The sequence below is a fragment of the Podarcis raffonei genome, chromosome 9 (genome assembly GCF_027172205.1).
Source record: "Podarcis raffonei isolate rPodRaf1 chromosome 9, rPodRaf1.pri, whole genome shotgun sequence".
Classification (NCBI taxonomy): Eukaryota; Metazoa; Chordata; class Lepidosauria; order Squamata; family Lacertidae; genus Podarcis; species Podarcis raffonei.
The window spans coordinates 40,457,999-40,480,149 of record NC_070610.1 but is presented as its reverse complement, the minus strand read 5'-3'; the positions used below and the strand labels follow the sequence as shown (position 1 = coordinate 40,480,149).

General features: G+C 43.1%; 2 protein-coding genes across 5 annotated transcripts in view; both read left to right on the top strand.

Annotated features, from left to right (window-relative positions):
* LOC128420951 (uncharacterized) overlaps positions 1-8,074 on the top strand; it is a 42,526-nt gene extending 34,452 nt beyond the window's left edge. The window contains exons 19-20 of one of the 2 annotated variants that reach the window (XM_053403039.1): positions 4,548-4,638; positions 5,521-8,074. In XM_053403039.1, the coding sequence (XP_053259014.1) occupies positions 4,548-4,638; positions 5,521-5,595 (166 nt within the window). In that variant the 3' untranslated portion in view covers positions 5,596-8,074. Of the gene's footprint in view, positions 1-4,547; positions 4,639-5,520 lie in introns of those variants that run through there. The other variant, XM_053403040.1, reaches the window with a different exon arrangement.
* Positions 8,075-11,148: 3,074 nt separating this feature from the next.
* LRAT (lecithin retinol acyltransferase) lies at positions 11,149-20,146 on the top strand. 3 transcript variants are annotated; one of them, XM_053403063.1, is made up of 3 exons: positions 11,149-11,331; positions 15,291-15,980; positions 19,474-20,146. In XM_053403063.1, the coding sequence occupies exons 2-3, from the start codon at positions 15,384-15,386 to the stop codon at positions 19,624-19,626; spliced, it is 750 nt and encodes a 249-aa protein (XP_053259038.1). In that variant the 5' UTR covers positions 11,149-11,331; positions 15,291-15,383; the 3' UTR covers positions 19,627-20,146. The 3 variants fall into 3 exon arrangements, with proteins under 3 accessions (XP_053259038.1, XP_053259035.1, XP_053259036.1); XM_053403060.1 differs by lacking the exon at positions 11,149-11,331 and adding an exon at positions 13,177-13,485; XM_053403061.1 differs by lacking the exon at positions 11,149-11,331 and adding an exon at positions 13,618-13,847.
* Positions 20,147-22,151: the final 2,005 nt, after the last annotated feature.

The window sequence follows — 22,151 nt, the reverse complement described above, 5'->3', positions numbered from 1 at the left end:
TAAATTGCCATAAGGTAACAGAAATTCTACCAAAGTTTTCCATTGTGATGCCTCAAGATCCTATAGAAATAAGTTATTATTTACTGATATTTAAATTAGATGCTAAGGAACTGGATTAAACTAAATTGTACTAACGGAAGACAAGTTGCACTAGCACAATGGGACTTCCCCCTTTCTCCCATTGTGCACCCTGGCACCCTCCCCAAAGGTGTTTAGGGGGTGGTTGAGAGAATCCCCAGAACAGCTGGCAGGATGAGAAGAGGGGAGGTCATTCTGTCTGGCAGACATATATGCTTGTACTGATGGAATAATTGCCTTGGAATTCCACCCAAAATATTTTTGTTTCCAAACTCCCAAGTCATTGTCCTTCAAATAGTTGTTACAATGCTGTTTACAGTGGAAGCAAGGTGAGAAACGACTCTGGAATGTCCTCTGATCTTAACTTAAAGGTAAAGGTAAAGGACCCCTGACAGTTAAGTCCAGTCGCAAACGACTCTGGGGTTGCGGTGCACATCTCGCTTTACTGGCTGAGGGAGCCAATATTTGTCCGCAGACAGTTTTTCCAGGTCATGTGGCCAGCATGACTAAGCCGCTTCTGACGAAACCAGAGCAGCACACGGAAACGCCGTTTACCTTCCCGCCAGAGTGGTACCTATTTATCTGCTTGCACTTTAAGGTGCTTTCAAACTGCTAGGAAACTTAGGAACTTAGGAAGGCTTTTAATTAAGGCCTTCCAGCTTGTGACATTTGCTGTGGGATTTCCAACAAATGATTCGATTGCTCTGTCGCAATTTTCTGCTTTTCGGGGGCAAACTGAAGAACAACATTTCTTTATCAACCTTAAAATCTTCATGATTATGCGGTCTTCTGCAAAGGTTAAGTTCATAGCACTTGTGTTCTCTGAAGGCTGGAGAATAGTTATCTTATTCACTGAGCAATGCTATGGACCATGAGCTAGCCTTGCCATTTTTACATTGTGAACAGATATTTGCTTTGTGAAAACGTGTGCTCAGGCCACTATTGAAGCTTTTGGCTTAATCAAATTTTTTTTATTAATCAAATCATAGGCATTTAGTTTGCTGTGTATTTTTAAGGATGTGATAACAGAATAATGTGAACACAGGGTGAAAAGCGACCAGTGAGAAGAAAGAACACTTTTGTGTTGCCCTTGAGGAAGATTAGAAGGAATTATACTCACATGCTTTTAAGATCTGAAGGCTTCTTACTGGGCTGGCAAAATTTGTTTGCCTATGGGAACAAAAGCAAACAAGCTTTCCATTGAAAAGAAAATGACACATAATTTTGAATAGCAATTTGAGAAGGAAAACCATATTCTTGCATTTTAATAGCACTATTTCTCTTTTTGTATACTATCTGACAAATGAGCACAATTGTTATGATGCCATTCTGTAGAAATTACTACAAAATGTAACTTCCTGTTTCTGTGCCAGTGAGGACTTCAGATGAGTACAATTGTTTAGTACTATTTCTGTAGAACTTATTACAAAATTTAACTTTCTGTTTTTGTGCCAGTGAGGACTTCAGACAGAAAGATTTAACACTGCAATCCTGTACTCACTTACCTGGAAGTAAGTCCAGTGAACTCCAATGGTCCATACTTCTGAGCAGAGATTGCCTAGAATTGCCCAGTTAAAATAGAACTTAAATGAGAGTTAACTTGATAATACTTGTATATAGCTAGCTAGTTATTTTATCTTTTACATTAAAAATTATATATAGCTTATTTTTATTTAACACCCCCCAACAGATCTTGTTCCCCCATTTGGTATTTTTTTTAAGTGTGGGAACGCCAAAGCCACTCTGGATTCTCAAAGAACACAAATCCCTGTGTTAATGGGGTAATGGGATCTAGCAGGATTGCTAAAGCATAGCTTTCTGCTTACCAGATGTCAGCCTCACAACCTGGGGATCCTTCGAGTGGCATCCAGACTAACCTCCCAGATTTACAGCAACGCATTGTCATCTTCCCTGAACTCCCAGAAAACAGTACAATACACATCTTCTGCATGTATTTTGATGATTAGCAAATTGTTTGTAGAAGCTCATTGCAGCCCCTCATACAGAGTTGGTGTCATTCCACCTGCCCCAGGCAGCTTAATCACACCCTAAGACTGTTAGTGAAGCTCTACCTCTCTTTTAAATCAGAACCAGTGAGGGCGGTGAAGGTCCTGTGTGAGTGCCTGGAAGCTGTTGGAGGATGGATGGCGGCTAACGGATTGAGGTTGAATCCTGACAGGACAGAAGTACTGTTCTTGGGGGATGGGGTGGGCTGGTGTGGAGGACTCTCTGGTCCTGAATGGGGTAACCGTGCCCCTGAAGGACCAGGTGTGCAACCTGGGAGTCATTTTGGACTCACAGCTGTCCATGGAGGTCAATTCTGTGTCCAGGGCAGCTGTTTATCAGCTCCATCTGGTACGCAGGCTGAGACTTTACCTGCCCCCAGACTGTCTTTTCAGAGTCGTGCATGCTCTAGTTACCTCCCGCTTGGACTACTGCAATGCGCTGTACGTGGGGCTACCTTTGAAGGTGGCTCAGAAACTGCAATTAATCCAGAATGCAGCAGCTAGGCTGGTGACTGGGAGTGGCTGCCAAAACCATATAACACCAGTCCTGAGAGATCTGCACTGGCTCCCAGTACGTTTCCGAGCACAACTCAAAGTGTTGGTGCTGACCTTTAAAGCCCTGAACAACCTCGACCCAGTATACCTGATGGAGTGTCTTCACCCCCATCGTCCAGCCCGAACACTAAGGTCCAGTGCCGAGGGCCTTCTGGCAGTTCCCTTGCTGTGAGAAGCCAAGTTACAGGGAACCAGGCAGAGGGCCTTCTCGGTAGTGGCACCCACCCTGTGGAATGCCCTCCCATCAGATGTCAAGGAAATAAACATCTATCTGACTTTTAAAAGACATCTGAAGGCAGCCCTGTTTAGGGAAGTTTTTAATGTTTAATGCTGTATTATGTTTTAATATTTGGTTGGGAGCTGCCCAGAGTGGCTGGGGAAACCCAGCCAGATGAGCGGGGTATCAGTAATAAATTATTATTATATAAGTGGCACCAAGTCTGAAAGCACATTTAAATGAGAGGAGCCCCATTTCAGTCATGACTTGCATCCCATCTTAGTCAAGCTTGGGAGCAGCCTGCTAGCTAGAGTGGAACTGCTCTTTGGAGGGAAGACTTCTCTAAACTTTGCTTCATACATGGAGCTGATCCTCAGCATTGTTTTTAGGTGGTTCAGGGGCTGTACCAAGCAAGATGGGGAAGGTAGGAAAGTTGCATTCTACAGGCAAAACTCCACTCACATTTCATCATAACATGTGTTTGGGATTGATATTTTCACCCAGATTATAACAGTTCATTATATAAAGGGGGGGGGGACATGTAGAAAAACAAAGTTTGCTCCATTAAAAAACTTACAGAATTGTATTGGTACCAACCAAGATGTCACAAAATAGTGACAAGGGGAGAGGAACAACAACAACAACAACAACAACAACAACAACAACAACAACAACAGTATGCTGGGTGCTGGCCAGACAGGCCAAATATGGCCATCAGGGCTCTCCCCAAGCCACACACCCCACCAGCCCTGCTTTGTGTGCTACTTGATTGGTTTTGCCTAGCCTTGAATTCTGGTAATGCTTCTTCCTTGCTTGATGGAGGATAGAGAGGTATTTGTAAAGAAGCTAACCTACTATACAAGGTAAAATTCACACTAGTTTCTTTGCTCGCTTTTGCCTCAGTTTCACGATGTAGATTACAGAGTGTCTCTGATCAGTCTCTGTTAGGAGCTACAGGTATTAAATAATATTATTTGTTATTCATGCTGGGATAAAAAAACAATGCCTGAAACCCATTTTTAAAAATTATAATGTCCAACAGTAACCCAGATCTGCCCCATGCCTTCAGTGGCTTAACCCTGGGTTCCTGATTAGTCAGAGAGCTGAAATAAAGAAAAGCATGGCATTCTGTATGTTAGCAAATCTGGAGATCAGTTATACCAAATTGTGTGGTAAACCTAGTGGTAGGACAGGATGTAATCTTCAAAATGTGAAGTTCCTCTTCAGGTGGTAGGAATGTAGCTTCTTATGGATGCTTCTGCCATGAATGGCTTGCTTCTATATTCCCTAAGGCAGCTAAAAAAGCACAGTCATGTTGGTCCATGAGAAGTCCATGAGAAGAAGGAAGAAACCCTCCAGAATTGGGGTATGACTAGCAAACAATCATCACTTGCCAAAGAATTTCAGGAAGTTTGGATACTAAACATTGGAAATAAACTTTTTAGACTGTTGTAGTCTGTTAGTTTTATAAACATAGCAATAAAAGGAAATGGTCTGCTTTATGCACACACTTGTTAAAATAGGTCAGCTCCTTGAAGTCATCTTCATTAAATGTGCATCTTTTCACTTACTCATGTGTTTAATTTCTAAATCCAAGTTTTGTAATCCATGATCAGTCCCAGTGTGATTTCTTAAGAACTGTGATTAAATTGCAAGCTGGTGAATCAAACAGCTATATTTTATTTTTCCAGATATGAAATGCCAGGAATACATGGATTGAACTTTGTTCTGAAAAATGCCCTGGGTGGCGGTGGCACTGCATCTCTGAGAAGTGACCCACAAGTAGGTGTCTTGTTCCAAAGGGGTTACTGAGTTGGTCTGTTGCAGCAAATCAAAAGGGTCTTTTGCCCCTTACAAGATTGATAGATGTATTGTGGCATAAACATTCCTGGATTAGAGCCCTCTCTATTGTAAATGGGATGGGGAGGCAGGGTTCATTAAATGTATACCACAATACGTCTTTTACAGTGCAAACCTATATATGTCTACTAAGAAGTAAGCCCTTTAATGTGGCTTACTACCAAGTTATATAGGATTGCAGCCTTAGGCTTTAAGGGGGCACAAGACACAGAACTCAAGCAATTTGTTTCCCCCCCTTACATTCCTTTTAACAAACTGTGATAGATTAACCAAACATTACCTGCTGAGATGTTAATGTCCTGAAGTTAATTCTAGCTCTAAGATTGTATTCAACTAAGTTTTACTCACAGTAGAGCTGCTGAAATTAATGAGCTGTAATAAGCTAGGGCTGTTGATTTCAGTGGGTCTATTCTGAGGAATACTCACCGTAGTTGAATTCCACCCCTGGACTTCAGAGAGTTATCCTGTGACTTGTCATGTTCTATCCCATTTCTGTGTTGACCTCTGCAAATAACTTCTGGGGACAACCTCATTCTTTCTTGTATCTTGGCTTCCCTTTCTATAGAGACTCATATGGTGCAATCCTGCACATACATTCTCAGGCAGAAATCATACAGGTTTGGGGCCATGAGGTAATTGAATGGAAAGTGCCAAACTGAAATAGTTTGCAGCAGGAGGAAGGGAGTTGCTGTTCAAAAGGGGGAGAGTCACTAGGGAGACATATTTGGGGGTTCCCCCCCTTGTTTGAATAAGAAATTACCTTTGTTGCTGCATAAAGTGATATTTATTTATTTGCTTTCACAGGGCAAGGCGTATGGGCAGATGCTGTTGGACTTCCAGATTAAAAATGTACCAGATTTAAAATCTTTGATAGAATAACAAATCTTTGGCCTCATTCAGCTTTCAAACAACGTCAAACACATATCAACCCAGAAGCACATGATTCATTCAAAAATCAAGAAACCACCGAAACGTTTTGGTGGCAATTACCAGTTAAAACGTTCAGCTAACGCCTATGCACAGATAAGGAAATGTTCTGAGTAATGCCAGATTTGTTGTTTTGAAAGTGACTGGTATTTCCTGTCTACTGCATTGGATGAAGAGCCTATTTATTTCCTGTTAATATAATTAAGCAATAAATTTTGGAATATCTTTCTGAGAGATAACCACTGTTCCCCCCCCCAAAAAAAATGCATGTCCTTCACTGCTTTTTGGTACAGCAGTAGCTCTAGCAGCACTGTAATATAGAGTTTGCTACCATTAAATCATTGTTATTTGTTTGCAGATAGATGCTACTTTATGGGATCCAGGAATTGTTATTGCCTCAGTCTGCAGGAGGTCTAATTATACTAGCAACTCAGAAACACATGATTTTTAATGCTTGCTCAGTCTTGTTTGCTTCTTTCATCTTTCATGGTTACTGAAACTTAGCTTCTACATTAGCACTGCTTTCGTTGGAGGCTTCCAAATTCCTATTTGGATTTAAAAACAAAACATGTGTTGTGTCCCAGCCTCCCCCAACCTGGTTCCCTCCAGATGTTTTGAACTTCAGCTCTCATCGGCCTTAGCCAGCATACGGTAGTTCCATGGTAAATGGATCAGGGAGGATAGGCTTTTTTTATCTAAAACATCTGGAAAGAACCAGGTTGGAAAAGGCTTGGTTTCAAAATGTTGCATCAGTGGTTCAAAGTGTGCAACCAGTTGGGTATGTATATTCAGTAAATGGTGTAGTATCTATTTTAAGTCAACGTGCAGCAAGATAAATGATACGTTATACAGCTAATGAAGAATCACTCTGGATTTCTCCAGATGCTGTTGAGCTATTCCATACTCTTGAATTGGTTTCCCAATTGGTCAGGAAGAGGCAATTGAAAGGAAGGTAATCAGACAAGACGAGCAATTTGAAGTTTCAATGATTGCACATCCATTGGGAGTTAAAACTTCATGAGACAACGTAGAATGCACTCCCCCTGAATGCACTTTAATGTAAGTTTTATTAACAATGGCAACAATCCAAAGAACTTATTTAGATCAGCCTAAAGATGGGGGCAAGCCGGGTGATATTTTGTATCCCACCCCCTTTGATAGAATCGTAGAATCATAGTGTTGGAGGGGACCCCAAGAGTCATCTAGTCCAACCCTTTGCAATGCAGGAATCTCAAGTCAATCATACATGACCACTGGTCATCCAACCTCCAAGGAAGGTGAGTCCATCACCTCTCATAGAAGTCTGCTCCACTGTCAAACAGCTCTTACTGTCAGAGAGTTCTTCCTGATGTATAATCGGAATCTCCTTCTTGTAACTTGAAGCCATTAGTTTGGATGCTAGCCTGCATCTTCCGTGTGACAGCCCTTTAGATATTTAAAGCAAGCACACCAGCACGCCATGTAACAAGCTGCTTTTGAAACTCTTTCCTTGCTTTGTCATGGCAAGGTTGGGTGGGTGGACAAAACTGAAGACCCATAAATACAAGCAAGCCCTTGGACATGTTGAACTAGTAGCTTGGTTCTTTGGATGTTGGCTAATGAACTTGAAGGTCACATTTGATGGCTGGTACAATGTGTTAAAAAGATACTACCTCCAGATAAGTCCACATGGGGACAGACCCTGAATACTGGGAAGTGGTTGCTTATCCTACTTGTACAAACGATCGCCTTTAGCTAGGGATGGGGAACCTGGGGGCCTCCTGGTGTTGCTGAACGGCATATCCCATTATGCCTAGCTATTGGCCATGCTGGCTGAGGCTGATGATGTCCAGAAATGTCTGGAAGGCCACAGGTTTCCCCTTCCTGCCTTAACCTTTATTTGGAATTGACCAAATATTAGCTTAGAGTAGTCTGTGCTAACCTGGTGCAGTGTAGGTGTTTTCGACTACAACTCCCATCAGCAACAGGTTGGCATGGGCTGGTTAAGAGTCCAGGCGTCAGAAATCCGATCCATTCATTCTGTAGTACAGTGAAGAATGGTATACAAGTGCATTCTTCACTGAAAATGACAGTACAGTTTTTTATTTTGATTTTTTTTATTTTATTTTTAGAATTATTATTTGTAGCTGTTAAGTGCTTGAATTTTTTTTATATATATAACACTAGTTTGGACTATGTTAACTTTTCCAGAACTTGTAGACACATATTAAATTCAAGACCTGTACACAGATTTTGCACATTTGTTCCTCCAGAACAGCATACAAGCCACTGTTTATCAAGATTACATTTGAATATGTTGATCGGACTTTGGACTTGACATTGAGGCTTCTGTACAGAACTAATAAAAGTAGGGAGTACACCCGGGTGTAGTCCCATCTTCATTACTGAAAAGTGGTACACATAATTTTAGTGTTAAATAAATGTTAAATGGCAGTTTTGTTGTGTCTCCCTTTCTATCTTTTTTCTCATCTGTTGACTTTCTCTAGGCTCATCATAATATAATGATGTCCCAAGAAGCAGCAATCTAATGTATTTCAACTTCATCTCATTATATAGTCACAGTAGGTAAAGGTAACGGGACCCCTGACCATTAGGTCCAATAGCGGACAACTCTGGGGTTGCGGCGCTCATCTCGCTTTATTGGCCAAGGGAGCCAGCGTACAGCTTCTGGGTCATGTGGCCAGCATGACTAAGCCGCTTCTGGCGAACCAGAGCAGCACACAAAAACGCTGTTTACCTTCCCGCCGGAGCGGTACCTATTTATCTACTTGCACTTTGATGTGCCTTCGAACTGCTAGGTTTGCAGGAGCAGGGACCGAGCAATGGGAGCTCACTCAGTGGCGGGGATTCGAACCGCCGACTTGATCGGCAAGCGCTAGGCTCTGTGGTTTAACCCACAGCGCTGCCCGCGTCCCTATCACAGAAAGGTAGTGCCTTGAATGATGAGGCAGACTTTTGTGATATTTTCTGTTGCAAAGAGACTCAGCTTGCTACATGATTTAAATTTTGTTTTCACTTTCTTATCTGGATAAATGTTGATAGTTAAATCAGCAGGAGCAGGCAACTTTATTCAGTAGGCATTGATCCACATGGCAAGTTGGATGCTTCTGAAAAAGGAAAAAACAACTGCTAGAGGTTGGTATGGAGAACCAGTAGGTGTGGCAGAGCTTAACTTCACCCTGCCAGTTGTTTTCTCCTTGAAATCACATTCCACCCAGCTGATTTCCCTCTTCAGGTAGAAGTACTAGCATCTTTTTTCCCTGCAAAAGGAAAAGCCATGCTGGGTTTGGGGCACTTTTGAGTGGAAAAACAACTGTCTTAGAAGGAGTTATGCATCTCCTGCCTATTTACTGCCTCTCCACTCATAATTGCAGCCTCCATAAGTTTCTTTTCATTTTTTAAAAAATAGAGGAAAGCTACACAAAACTATACATGATTAATAGTTTAACCCTAAGACTTCCGCAAAACATCGTATCTCATGTCCCCCACCACACACACACCCAAAAAGCAGATAAACAGTTAATACTGTATAATATTTCTGTTTGTGACCCATCTTAACAAGGACTGGACCTCTGGGAAATTCATTTTGTGCAGAGAATGGGAAGTGGCTAGCTGCATTCATTTAAAGTCCATTAGTCAAGTTAAGTATACATTTAAAAAGTCAGTCAGTCATCTGTAATATCCTTTTGTGCATGAACTGACTGCTCTGCCTCTGGTGTGCTGCCACCAAATGATTCCTCCCTTCCAGAAGCTCTCCTGTGAATAGGACTCCAGTTTGTAGGAAAGCTGTGTGGGGCTATCGGCAGCATGCATAAGGGTTCAAATACATTGGACCTTTATAGTGTGATCCTATATGTCTTTCCAGGAGTGGTTTCAGTTCAGTTTGATTTTCCAAGTGAGTTTAGGATTGCAGCTTTAGCATAGTTAGTAAGGACAGTCAGTTCTCAATCAGATTTTCAAAAAAGTTACAGAGCGGTGATACAAAAGGTGATGATTAGACAGGAAGTTGGCAGAAAATTCACACATGGTTAAGTGAAAATAGTGCAGAAAAGGGAATTTCAGCAAGCGTAGTTTGCAAGTCAAGTGCAGGTACCCTGCTCTCCTTTCCATCTGGACACCCTGAAGAGAATTCCAAAGTATTTTTAATAATCCCCCACTCCCTGAAAATATAAAATTATTTTTGCAAATAAAACTATGGGGGAGGAAGAAAGGCATGTAACCAGCCTCATATAACCAGCATGCTTTAGTCTAATTAATGCATGGTTAAGACCATAGCATAAGCTGTCCTGCCAGGCTTAGCTCACCTTAGTAGGCTCTAGGTCAGTGTTCCCCAATTAGCTAAGTACTGCAGACCCCCTGTTTTTCAAAAGCCAAGCTATGGATCCCCTACTTTTGAAAATGCTAGTATTTCTGTGGTAGTTTTTGTTATGTGAATGGTACTACCATACCATCCAACATGTCCCAGTGCAAAACTGGGATTCATGGCTTCTGGGCTGTGTTACTGCACGAATTGCGTGACCCATGCAAGAGCACAGTACCCCAAAATGTACATTTTTGGGTGCCACAATCTTAGGCGTTTTTGGGGCACTGTGCTCTCGTGTCTATACTTTCTATAGCACATTTTAATGGAGAAAGTGTATTTAAAGTCTGATTCTGATGCACTGTTCCAGCAAAATTTTGCAATATTTAGTATTGAGACTGTGTGGATATAACTCATACAACCCTATGTTTACTCAAAAGTAAGACCACTTTAGTGTGTGCCTACTTGCAGGTAAGTGCACATTGCATCCTTACAGTGCTATCCTACACATGACTACTCAGCAGTAAATCGCAGTGAGGTCAATGGGGCTTACTATTAGGTGGGTGGATTGCAGCCTTTGTGAGTCACTGGTTGAGCTGTGATGTTAATCCCTAGAATGAGTATTGCAGATTTACATACTGTAGAACAGTAATGCAAATTTAGGCTGTATTTTAGTTCTGACAGATTTGTGTCCTTATGACACTTTTCTTTTCAAAAATAATGTGTAGCAACATATTTGTTGTAGCAACATATTTGTTGCTACAGCTGAAATACCTACACACACACACACACAGTCTCCTATTTTGTTATACTGATTCTAGTTACTGAATATGGAGCAAAGTCATTCTTAATTGTTCAGTCTCAAAACGCCTTTGTTCATGGCATCGAAAGGTACCATAGAAAATAGTTATTTAAAGTTTACTCAACTTGTTTCAAAGGTATTTAGTTTTGTCTTTAACAGGAAATTAGTTGTATGTGAATGATAGCCAACTAAGTAATTGGTTAGACCCATGGAAATCACAAATTAATTTAAACTCTGTAATTTCAATGGGTCTACTCTATGACTTACGTCTTTTGCCTTTTATGAAAGTTAGAGAAGGTCCTTGATAAAAGGTGATGTGTATAGTATGCCCTCTATAACATCTGTGAATGTTCTCTGCCTGTTTCCACACACCCACACCCTGTTTTGAAATATATATTTAAACTAATTACTGTTGCTTTCTGCATCTGAAACTCCCAACAGCACAAGGACAGTGAAGCGTTAATTTCAGAGAGTGGCTGAGTATACAGCTGAATTTTCTGGAGCTGCAGTCAGCATGGGATCAATGCATAGCTTTTTAAGAAAATGCAACACTCCCCCGCCCCCATCCCTGCTAATGAGCAGCCAGGTAAGGTGAAACTGTTGTTTCCCCAGCTTGTTAGTGGAAGTAGTAAGAAAAGGCACGCTAGTTTTTTCATACATTCCTTTTGAGATTCATCCAAGCAATCAAGGCTTTTGGCCAGAAACCTTAATAGCATCTCTGGTTTCATGGGCCATTTCCTCTCTGGATTTATCTGTAATGTACCCCTTCATTTGGGGGGATTAAGATTAAATGGCACTGGAAAATAAAACAAAGGCTGCCTCTGTCTAAACAAGGAGTGAAACATCCTGGAAACATCTTTTTGCACACTAAGAACCGACACTTAGCTCTCTCTCCACTTGACTTCCAGCTCAAGTTCCCACTGGCAATACTACAGTGAGTTGCATCTGAGGTGTGTGTGTGTGTGTGTGTGTGTGTGTGTGTGAGAGAGAGAGAGAGAGAGAGAGAGAGAGAGAGAGAGAGAGAGAGTAGCTATGCAGCCAAGACTAAAAGGCAACAAGTTCTCAAAACCATACATCTAAAAGAAAGAGAAGCAGAAGATTCACTTAAAATAAGTGTCATGTAAGGGTTCCTAGTTGTGGAACAGAGTGGAGATCTGGGCCATTTCCTTCTTAATTCCACATGGATCATCTGAAATAGATTTCTACAGTAGCCCTTCAGGGCCTGAGGCTCACATTATAGCATTTGTTAAATTACAAAATCCACATTAGGGCAACATCCTTATTAGGTCGACCAACATGTTACAAAATAGTGCACAAGTTTGTGAATTCCCGAGATCTCTACATAAGGGTAGATGCTGCAGCCACAGATGGAGTCTGCATTTAGGCACAACTTTAAGATGGTATGTTGGAGGCAGCTGGCATTCAGCTGAAAGGAGTCTGTTAGGTGCTTTGCAGTTTCCAGATTGCACCCAGGAAGAAAAACTAACACCCCTCCTCTTTTTGGTAAACATAAAACAATCTTGCTCTTCAGCTGTTGCATTGGCAATCCTAAAATGCAACCTGGGAACATCTCGGAAGGGCTACAGCCTATCTGCTTTAAATGTATGTTGTGGTGGTGTGACCAAGGACAGGTAAGCCAAGCGACTATCTAGGGGAGAAGTTCATAACCAGGACAGGAATGTAAGAGCAGCCCTTCTGTTGCTTATCTCCACTATCAATGAAAACGAGCTGAAACAATTGCGCGGGAGAATTCTCATTTTGCAAGCATTGATGCTGAATATAGCTTGCCGTCACTGCTTGGCTCTATTCCCCCACCGCACCCCTTTCCCCCATTGTTTTCCCTTCACAACTGATGCCCCCGGCATTCTCCGCCCCCGGAATTTTAATGGTTGGGGATGGAGGGAGAAGTCTTGCTCATTTTCTTTGTTAGTTTAATATGTTTCCTCAATTAAAAGATTAACAATAGCAGGCAAGCTTCTGCCACCGCTGTCAGATCTCTTGCAACATACAGCCCGGAGGAGAGTGCCAGGTGTGTAGCGCTCTTCCATCCAAGAAACGCATCCCAGGTGCTCTTGGGGGTGTTCCAAGCCTGTGTCCCATTCGGTCGGTAGAGCGTGAGACTCTTAATCTCAGGGTCGTGGGTTCGAATCCCACGTTGGGCAAAAGATACCTGCATTGCAGGGGGTTGGGCTAGATGACCCTCATGGCCCCTTCCAAATACGATTCTGTGACACTGGCTGCGAGTTTCTTCCTGGTAACTCTGGTTAGGGAAGCCAGAGGTCCTGAGGTGCGCCTCCCTCCCTCCTCCCTCCCCGCCCCCGCCGATCCTGCCGCGCCACCAGGGAGGTCCTTAGGCAGGGCTGCCTGCCCGGGCGAGGAAGGAAACTCGTCCTGTCAGGGCCCATCGGGATCCGTTGCACAGTTTCGGCAAAGTGGCTACAAGAGAAACAGCTCGACGCCTCTCTCCCGTTCGGTCCCAGCGGCGCTTTGAGAGACAAGGGGAAAGGGGGAGCTCTCGCTTCTTCTAAGCGCAAGGCGAGAGAGACCCGCCCCCTTTTCCCGGGGCCCCGCCCTCTCCCCCTTCCAGCGACCGCTTTTCTGCCTCTCCGGATCCGGAGTGCCGGGGGGCGAAACACACACAAAAAAGGGAGTCTGGCAGGGGCCGCTAGAAAGAGAATGGCGGGTTGCGCGGGGGAGTAGCCTCCCCCGCTCCGGCTGTCAAGCCCTTGTCGCCTTCCAGGTAAGATGAATGGCCCCCCATCAATCATGCTTCGCAGATTCCGCTGGGCTACCAAGCACAGTAGCCTCCGACAGGGGCCGAGGAGAAGGAGGGGGGTAGGGGAGAAGCAGTCTGATGGGCTTGGGGTGGGTGTTGAGTTAAGGCTTTTGTTTGCTGGGCTTGACCCCTCCGCATAATGGATTAGCAGAGAATCAATCTTAACCGCGAGGCACGGCTGGCTCCTTCGGCGCGTCTCTCAGCCCAGCTAGCCTGCCGCAGGCAGACAAGCCGCCGAAGAGTCTCGTGGCACCTCGAGGCTGGCGCAGTTGTGCCAGATGCTTTCGTGGAACGAAGCCCACGTCATCAGTTATCCTCACTTGCAGGTACGCGCGCGCGCGCGCGCGCGCGCGCACACACACACACGGTGGGGGAGAGCAGTGTAAACAGTGGCGTCAGAGGGAAAGGAAATGCAGAAAGTTAAAACGGGGATATCCATACATGAATAGATGTGTGAAGTGCAAGATTAATACCCCCCCCTTCCCCAAAGTCAGCCAACAGTTATTTTATTTTTTCGTTTGACCAGAAATACAGGCCCATTCTGAAAGAGGGGAAATGACTTTTAAAGGATTGCTTGCTTTTCTCCCATCACTCTGCTTCTCCATCACTACAGTTTCTTTAGCACCTTCCTTCTGAGAACCCTGCAAGTACCTCCATGGTGCATGAAAAGATTAGCTGGGGATGGGGTGGTGGAAAGGGTTTGCCCATGCTTTTGCTTTTTGTCATAACAGAAATGTATACCTTCCCCAATTCTGGACAGATCTGTTGCCTCTCTAAAAGTTAAAATAAAATAAGGATACATTACAATTTTGGGAGAAACCAAACCACTTCCCAAACTTCTGCCAAACAGAAACCACACTTGACAAAAGCCCTATATATGTTGCATTGGAAATTGATGCTATCTTACCTGGAAATATGTAGAAAGGTATGCTTTGAACACTCACATAGGAAATGCAAATATGGTAAATGAACTTCTATCATGGCATTTGATCTCTCACCATCTTGCAAATTCAGATATATATTTTTAAATGTTAAGTGCCAAGCTGAGTTCATGTATACGTAAAAAATGAATCATTTTCATCAGTAAGCAGATCTCTGTTTCTTTAAATCAGTACATGTATAAATTCAGATCCAATTTGCATGGCACACAACAAAAAACCTTTCACTTAGATGTACCTATCAACATTTTCCTAACACTGAATACATGGCAAGGTTTGAAAACCCATTCCTATTGGTTGCAGTGGCAATTACTTGAAAATAAGGCTGCAAACATATGTGCAAGGAAATAAGGCCCATTGAGCACAGTGGGGCTCACTTTCATGTAAGCATCTAATCCTATACAATTAAAAGTCTGCAATTCTAATATTTACTTGGAAATAATTTCAGGGTGCCATATGTATGCAGCCTTGTAACCCAAACCCCTGCATATTTACTTGGAAGAAAGTCTTACCGAGTTTAGTGACAACTTACTCCAAAATAAGTGTATGTTGCAGATTTTGTGTCTCAAATAGTCTCCCAGGATGGGCTCATTAGTCATAATCTATTACAATCTGAATCAAATGCCTAATGATTGCATTGGTACTTACATCATCCTAGGCTTTCAAGCTGTTCAGTTACTAAGTGCTTGCATTTCGATAAGCACATGGTCTAGACTAGGTGATTTTGTATGTGTGGCCTGCTCATTCTATATACTGAATGCATAATTGGGACTCTTGTAAAACGTTTCTGAAAGAGTCACTTTCTGAGTAGAGGTCTATTTCACTCCACAGTAACCACCCACTTGCCTATCTGCCAATCCAAACTGATGCTGGTTGTGGGACAGCCCCTCTTGCCATGATAAAAAGGCAAGATGCTGAAGCTGAATGAATCAGGAGCAGCTGCAGCCGCAAAATAAGAATAAGACCAGCACCATGAAAAACCCCATGTATGAAATAGCATCCCTGCTACTGGAAAAGTTTCTGCTGCTTGCCAACTTCAAACTTCTCGGTGTGGGCTCCGGTGCAGAGGAAGAAGAGAAGAAGAAACGATGCTGTTATTATGATACCACCTATTTCAAGCCAGGGGATTTGCTGGAGGTGCCCCGAACACTCTTCATTCATTTTGGCATCTACCTGGGGGATAACCGGGTGGCTCACCTTATGCCAGATATCCTGCCTGCTCTCACCAACGACCAGAAACAGATCCAGAAGGTGGTGACTAACAAGAGACTCATCTTTGGTGTCATCACTAAAATGGCCAGGATCCGTGTGGACACAGTGGAAGACTTTGCCTATGGAGGCTCTATTCTGGTAAACCACATGGACAAACTCTTCAAGAACAACGTCCTGCGTGATGAAGAGGTGGTCTGCAGAGCAGAAAAGCTGGTGGGTGCCACTGAATACAGCTTGCTGTGGAACAACTGTGAACATTTTGTGACCTTCTGCAGATATGGCTCGCCAGTCAGCTTCCAGACTGAGAAGGTAAACTACCACTGTACAAATCTAGCCAAGCAACCTGGCAAAAGGATTCTGAGTCCTTGCTTTGAGAGCACAAAGGGACAATTGCACAGTGGCTTATCTGTATGGGACTCTGTGTTGTGCATTTATAACCTATTTCTATAAGCATTTCTCACTTGCACTTTCCTTCCCCCAGAACATAAAGTAAGCTGCATGAGTTGAGGGTGTTTCATTTTTGGTTCAGTCTTGTGCCTTTAACTATTAGTAACCAACTGTGTTCCAAAATCTCTAACAATCCATAAAAAGCTATATAGTGCCTTTTATCTTGGTGGTAAGATTCAAATCCAAGCTTTCCTTGCCTGTCCCAACAAGACTGCTATCCAAACACTTAATGTATCTCTGAGCCAGAATAAACAAATAAACAAAAACAAAACTGTCCAGCCATTCCATCGTCTGCGAACAGGGCAGTGTGAGATGATGCTGCCAAGGAAGTATAGAGATGCTGCTGTAGCACCGGCTATCCAGTTTTCCTGTCTGAAAGCAAACCTGGGCAGAGAGCTATTCAATTCCCAAAAGATTTTAACTAGAGCCTTCTCTGTTGAAGAGAAATGCTCATCTTCCCATTGCTCCTAAGGAATGGAATTATTTATTATTATTATTCAGCTCAGGATTTGACTACACTTACAGTCCTTTTAAAGTTTGTTTCTTGTAAGTCAAAAGTGGGCAAGTCATTGTTTTAACATTCCACCTGCCGCTCTTAGATCCAAGTCCAGACCTTTAGCAAGGGCCCACTAATATAAATAGAATTTGGCCTTAGACTGCTGACAGAATGCTAGATTTGGTATTTTGAGTACTTTCTACCTAGTGACAGTGGTGCTGGTTGCAGGAATTGCTATATAGTGTATATATTTCCCCCTGTTCCCCCCCTAATGAAAGGGTGATTCCCTGAAAGGCTTACAGTTCAAGGCTGTTGTAGATTCTGGCTTTTTAATACTCGTGCAGAAATGAATAGGGATAAGGGGTGCTGCGTGCAACACTGGCCTCTGTCCCTCTTTCCTTCCCTCCCTTCTCTGATGCCCTCTTGTGTCTCTGCCTCCCAAAGGCTTGCACAGCTGTTCATTCCAGCAGCCCTGGCTACAAGCTCCCCAGGTGAATGGTGCCTCTGCAGCTGGCCAGGGGGTGCTTCCCACGCCCCCATGGGGCAGTGTGATGAGGCACCTCTCTTTGGGGTGGGGGGGGGCAGCTCAGAGACCAGGGGCAGCAGCTGCCCAGAGGTCTCCCAAGGAGAGGAGAGGGGAGAGGAGGCTGAGGGAACACTCCACAAAGGAGGGTGTTTGAAAAGGGTGTGAGGCTGCCAGTTCTGCAGGCAAGGGGTGACATAACTGGGCTCCTGAGCCTCAGTGGGGTGCCGCAGAAAGAATGTAGTTGGTCAAGCGAGCCGTGGACTCAAAAGGGTTGAAAACGTGTGGGCTAAGGTGTGTCCTTTCCTTTTCCACACTCATCTTTAGTGTGTGAAAACTTCTGATTCATTGGATTGGCTGCTATCTAAAAGCAGAGCATGCAAAACAGCCATCTGAAGCACAGCACATCCTCTGCAGAACTTGAGTTCAGTCCCGTTTTGCTGAATGTATGTTTTAGTCAGCATTTATTTCATATTGCTGAGGGTGGCCCTATGTGAACCTTCCATCTCAAGCTTAACAGTGTTAAGGAAATAGGTCTCTCTTCATATGGGACAGCTGGGTACAGGGAGTGAAAATGAACACTGGTTTAGGTTGTACACTGTGTACTGTTCCAACAGGCAGGGGTTTGGCATTGCAAAAGTAAAAAAAAAAAAGTTCATCTTTCCATCAGAGGGTAAACACAGGATATTTTTGGTGTGGTTTAGCAAACATCTAAATGTGATGCCCTGAAATTCAAGGTTATGATTCTCCTTTGTAGCTGGGGATGGTGGTACTAAGAGCAGAGCTGATCTCTTCTCCACCATTCAAGAGAAATAAAGGTACATTGTGCAGAGACTAGGAGCCGTATTACCAGCAGCCCAGGGTTAGCTCAGAGGCGTGCTTTTACAAGCTGAACTTGATGAAGTCTGCAAAAGGAAGTACGTCAGATTTATTTAGGTACCAAGCAAATAATTTCTTGTAGTAGAGGCAGTGTTTCTGGGTGGCTAATTAGAATGGAACACATATTACCTCTCTGTGCCCAGTGCAGGCAGGAACAGAGCAAGGGCTATTTTGCTTTAATTTCTCTCTCTCTCTTAAAAATATTGAATCTGTGTGAAATGCCAATGAAGTCATTTAGGTTTGCCAGGTTTCTGACAGACAAAACCAGATTTTAATTGGTGTTACTGTTCAGCACTGTTAATCTAACAGAGTTTTTGTATAGTGCTTCATTAGTCTAATAAATGACTTGGCTGGAGAAAACTTGCAACTTTTAAACCCTTAAGGCTGCCTGGTTTAGTTTTTTAAAAAATAAAATTGGTATGTTTCCTTAAGAAGTAGGACAGCTAGTTCTGAAGCCTTCATTTGTTCATTTTAAATACACTTTAAAAACAACAGCCAACCCCAACTATTCACTTCTCTGCGCCTCACTTGGATGTCACTGGTGGATTGGCACATTCTGAAGACTATTCTTTCCCCCTTTCTGTTCATTTCACTCCTGCCATCTCATCCCAATTCAATACTCTAGTAAATAGTAAATGTGCAGGTATCACAGTTCTGCTGACGTTTTGTCCTGAAACCACAGGAATGATGGGGTAGTTGAGATGGGGGTGGCAGTCAAGGGATTATATACTTTCAGTCCATCAAAACCGACTTGCTAGAAAGCACTGAAATACCATCATGTAAAAGTTAGCAGAGAACTGAAACCAAATTCTAGCCAATGTCATCATGCAGTACATAACATAATTATCCAAATGGTTTTAGAAACACACACAGCAACTGGAGAATTAGAAATTCAGATGGATGGGAAGTGGGTTCCTGACCACTGGGGTACCTACTCTTAACCTGTAGTGTCTCTCTGTGGTCTCAGGTAGAGCTGTTTCCCTGCCCTGCTGCCTTGAGATCTTGGAAGTTTTGAACCTGTGGCATTTTGCATGCAAATGGTGTGCTCTTCCACAAAGCTATGAGTCCTCCCAAATAAACAAGGGTGCTTCAATATCCTTTGTAATATCACTGAGGATGTTGGGGTGCATCTCTTAGATCATGCGGCATAGTTGCTTGTAACAGTAAAACATTTTGGACTAGCCCTGCAAAATTTCATATAAAAAAATTAAATACTACGTAAGTCAGTTTGCTATATAACCTCCTTCCCTGGAAGGTGGTGGACTTTCCTTTGTTCAACCAGGACTAGCTGGTCACTTTTTGGTGTGTTGTAGTAGCAATTCCCTGCATCAGCAGGAGGTTGAACTACATGAGCTTTAAGGTTATTGCTAAATCTATGATTCCATGCATGCATTGATTTCTCAACTGGAAGCAGCCCTTAATTTGCATTCTAAAAATTTCTTCTCTGATTTTTGCAGTTCTGTGAAACGGTGAAGATGATTATTCGGGACCAGAGGAGTGTTCTTGCTTCAGCACTGCTGGGACTGGTTTCTATACTCTGCCTGGGTCTGGCACCTTCTACTACCCTCCCTACCATCATTATTCCATTCATTTTGTGGATGGCAGGTTAAAGGCACCCACAGAGCTTGTTAGAAGTTGTAAATAGAATGTACAATGTATTTATGAAAGCTCAAACACCTTTCTAACATTGTGTACAGAAGAAAAATGTGGCATCCAGTTGTGTAATGATTTAAATGCATCATTGGCCAGAATATGTAATAGCTTACTGTGTAAGCCACTAGATTTTGTGAAAATCTTTCTAGAAGGCAAATTTAGCAATGGGTTCATGGGATTTACTCCCAAGCAAGCATTCCTAAACTGCATTCCTAAGCTCAAAAGTGAATTCTAATGAAATTTATAGGTCTAACTCCCAAGTAAATGTGCATAGGTTTGGACAATAAGGGTAATATGGGAAGAGGTGTCTTTCAGAATATCAGTGAAACAGGGTATTAGAGTCCTTAGCTAGTTGAGAGGGGACAAATAGGGAATGAAAACAAGCTACTAGCATTTAGCATCTCTTCTAGTTGTACTTTGAGGTCTGTTGTTTCTAAACCAAATGCAGTGGGAATAAAATAAGTCCAGATGTGTGTTTTTATTGTTGCATATTTAACAACTTCTGACTGGTTCACCTCTGCTTTTTTACATTTCTAATTTTAGACTCAGCTTTACAGGGGCCACCTCTTTAGATAGTAATGTGTATTACTTCACTTACTTCAAAGCCAGCCCTGCTGCGTTTGGGGGACCTCCTGCTCATTCTGCTGAGAGGGGCCCTGGACTTCTGTCCCAAAGTTCTGCCAGTGAGTTTTATAAAGTGGGAAGTTAATTCATCAAGAGGCTCCCCATTTAAATTACAAACTGCCTCCCACCCTCCTGCCTGGATTTAAGGGCTGTGAAAAAACTGCACCTTCCTAGAGCTGTCCCTGTTATTAAATGTTATAAATCATGCCAGAAGTTTCTGAAGTGTAAAGACTAAAACAGTTTGGCTGGTACAAGTGGCTAACAAGCAAGCAAAAAAAGAGAGAAAGGCTGTGTTTTGAGGGAAGATGAAAGGAGACTGCCTTGCTCTTTAATCTTTTCTTGACAATGAGACCAATCGGGTTGGAAATCATGAAGCTGCTTTATGACAGCTAATGCACTGGGAAGTGGGAAGCATGTGTCATCATTGTGTCCAGGGCCAGACCTGCCATTAGAAATGGTGAAACAACCTGCGCCAGGCAGCAGATTTCAGGGTGCTGTAAAAAGTGTGGCAAATTGTCGGTTACTTAGACCGCAGTGCTGAGTACACTTACGTAGGAGCTACCACAGAGCGATTAAGAACAAAAAAGATCGCTTGCGGGGTCAGAGCACCCCCTCCCCCCCAAGCAGGGCAGGAGGCACAAGAGGCCTCTGCCCTTGTTGATTCCTAGCAAGCTAGAGGCTGCTATTGATAGATGTCTGAGGAAACATGAATACTGTACAATTGGGTGGCATATTTGTTAACATAACACTGGAGTGTGTGTGTATGTGTGCTGGAATTTCTACCCTGGCCCCTAACCTGTCTTAAGCCATTTCTGATTGTTCCATGCGGGCGAGAAGAAGCCTCAGAATTCAATATCTGGTATTTAAAACAGAAGTGCCTCTTAACATAGTCATGTTCCTTCTCACCAGTACCAAAACCCACATCTTGACATCACAACCATGCATCCCTTTATTGACGCATGGCTGATACCTATGCTTTCTGCAATGAAAGTCCTCCCTTGTGTTCAGTCTATGATGCATTAGAGTTTTTTAAATCTCTGATAAAACAATGGGATAACTCCCCCCCTTTAAAACTCAACTGGCTTGCATATACACACCGTATTTTTCGCCCTATAGGGTGCACCGGCCCATAGGGCGCACCTAGGGTTTTTTTTTTGGGGGGGGAAATAAAGAAAAAAAATCCTCCCCCCAGGCGTGGTGCTGGGGCAGGGGAAGCCCGAGCTTCCCCCGACCCCAGAACAGGCTGCTATCCGCAAGCCTTGGGAGCCTGGCGGGAACTCCCGCGGGCTCCCAAGGCTTGCAGATAGCTTCCTGAAGCCTGCATTCGCCCCATAGGATGCGCACACATTTCCCCTTCATTTTTGGAGGGGGGAAAGTGCATCCTATATGGCGAAAAATACGGTGTATGTATGTGTGTGTGTGTGTGTGTGTGTATATATATATATATATATATATATATATATATATATATATATATCTTTACACAGTTCCTATAATCTTCTCGGCAGGGGCTTGTAATTGCTCAAATAACTAAATCACCCGGTTTGCAGATGTTGAAGGAAACAAAATAGCAGGTGGCCAACAATGCCTTTATAAAAGAGAGAAGATACATTGAAAAAATGGGTTCTGCTTATCTTCTCCCCACCTGTCTTAGACCTAACTTACTAACTGTGGTTAGTTGCTTGTGTAAATAGACACTCAGTATTGGAGCCAATTATGACTATACCAGGGAAAGCCATCAAAATTAAATGTTTCCTGGCCGTTGTTGAAATGGACTCAGACCACATGGGTGCATATTCATACCGGCTGCTAATGGCTCACAGAGTTACCTATTGTTTTCTGGTGGTGATGTCACTGC

Bases quoted from the DNA above. Each gene is read 5' to 3' on its own strand.
- LRAT (XM_053403063.1), top strand. From the start codon at position 15,384: ATGAATCAGGAGCAGCTGCAGCCGCAAAATAAGAATAAGACCAGCACC. The intron at 15,981-19,473 runs GTAAACTACCAC...TGATTTTTGCAG, and splicing joins TCAGCTTCCAGACTGAGAAG to TTCTGTGAAACGGTGAAGAT.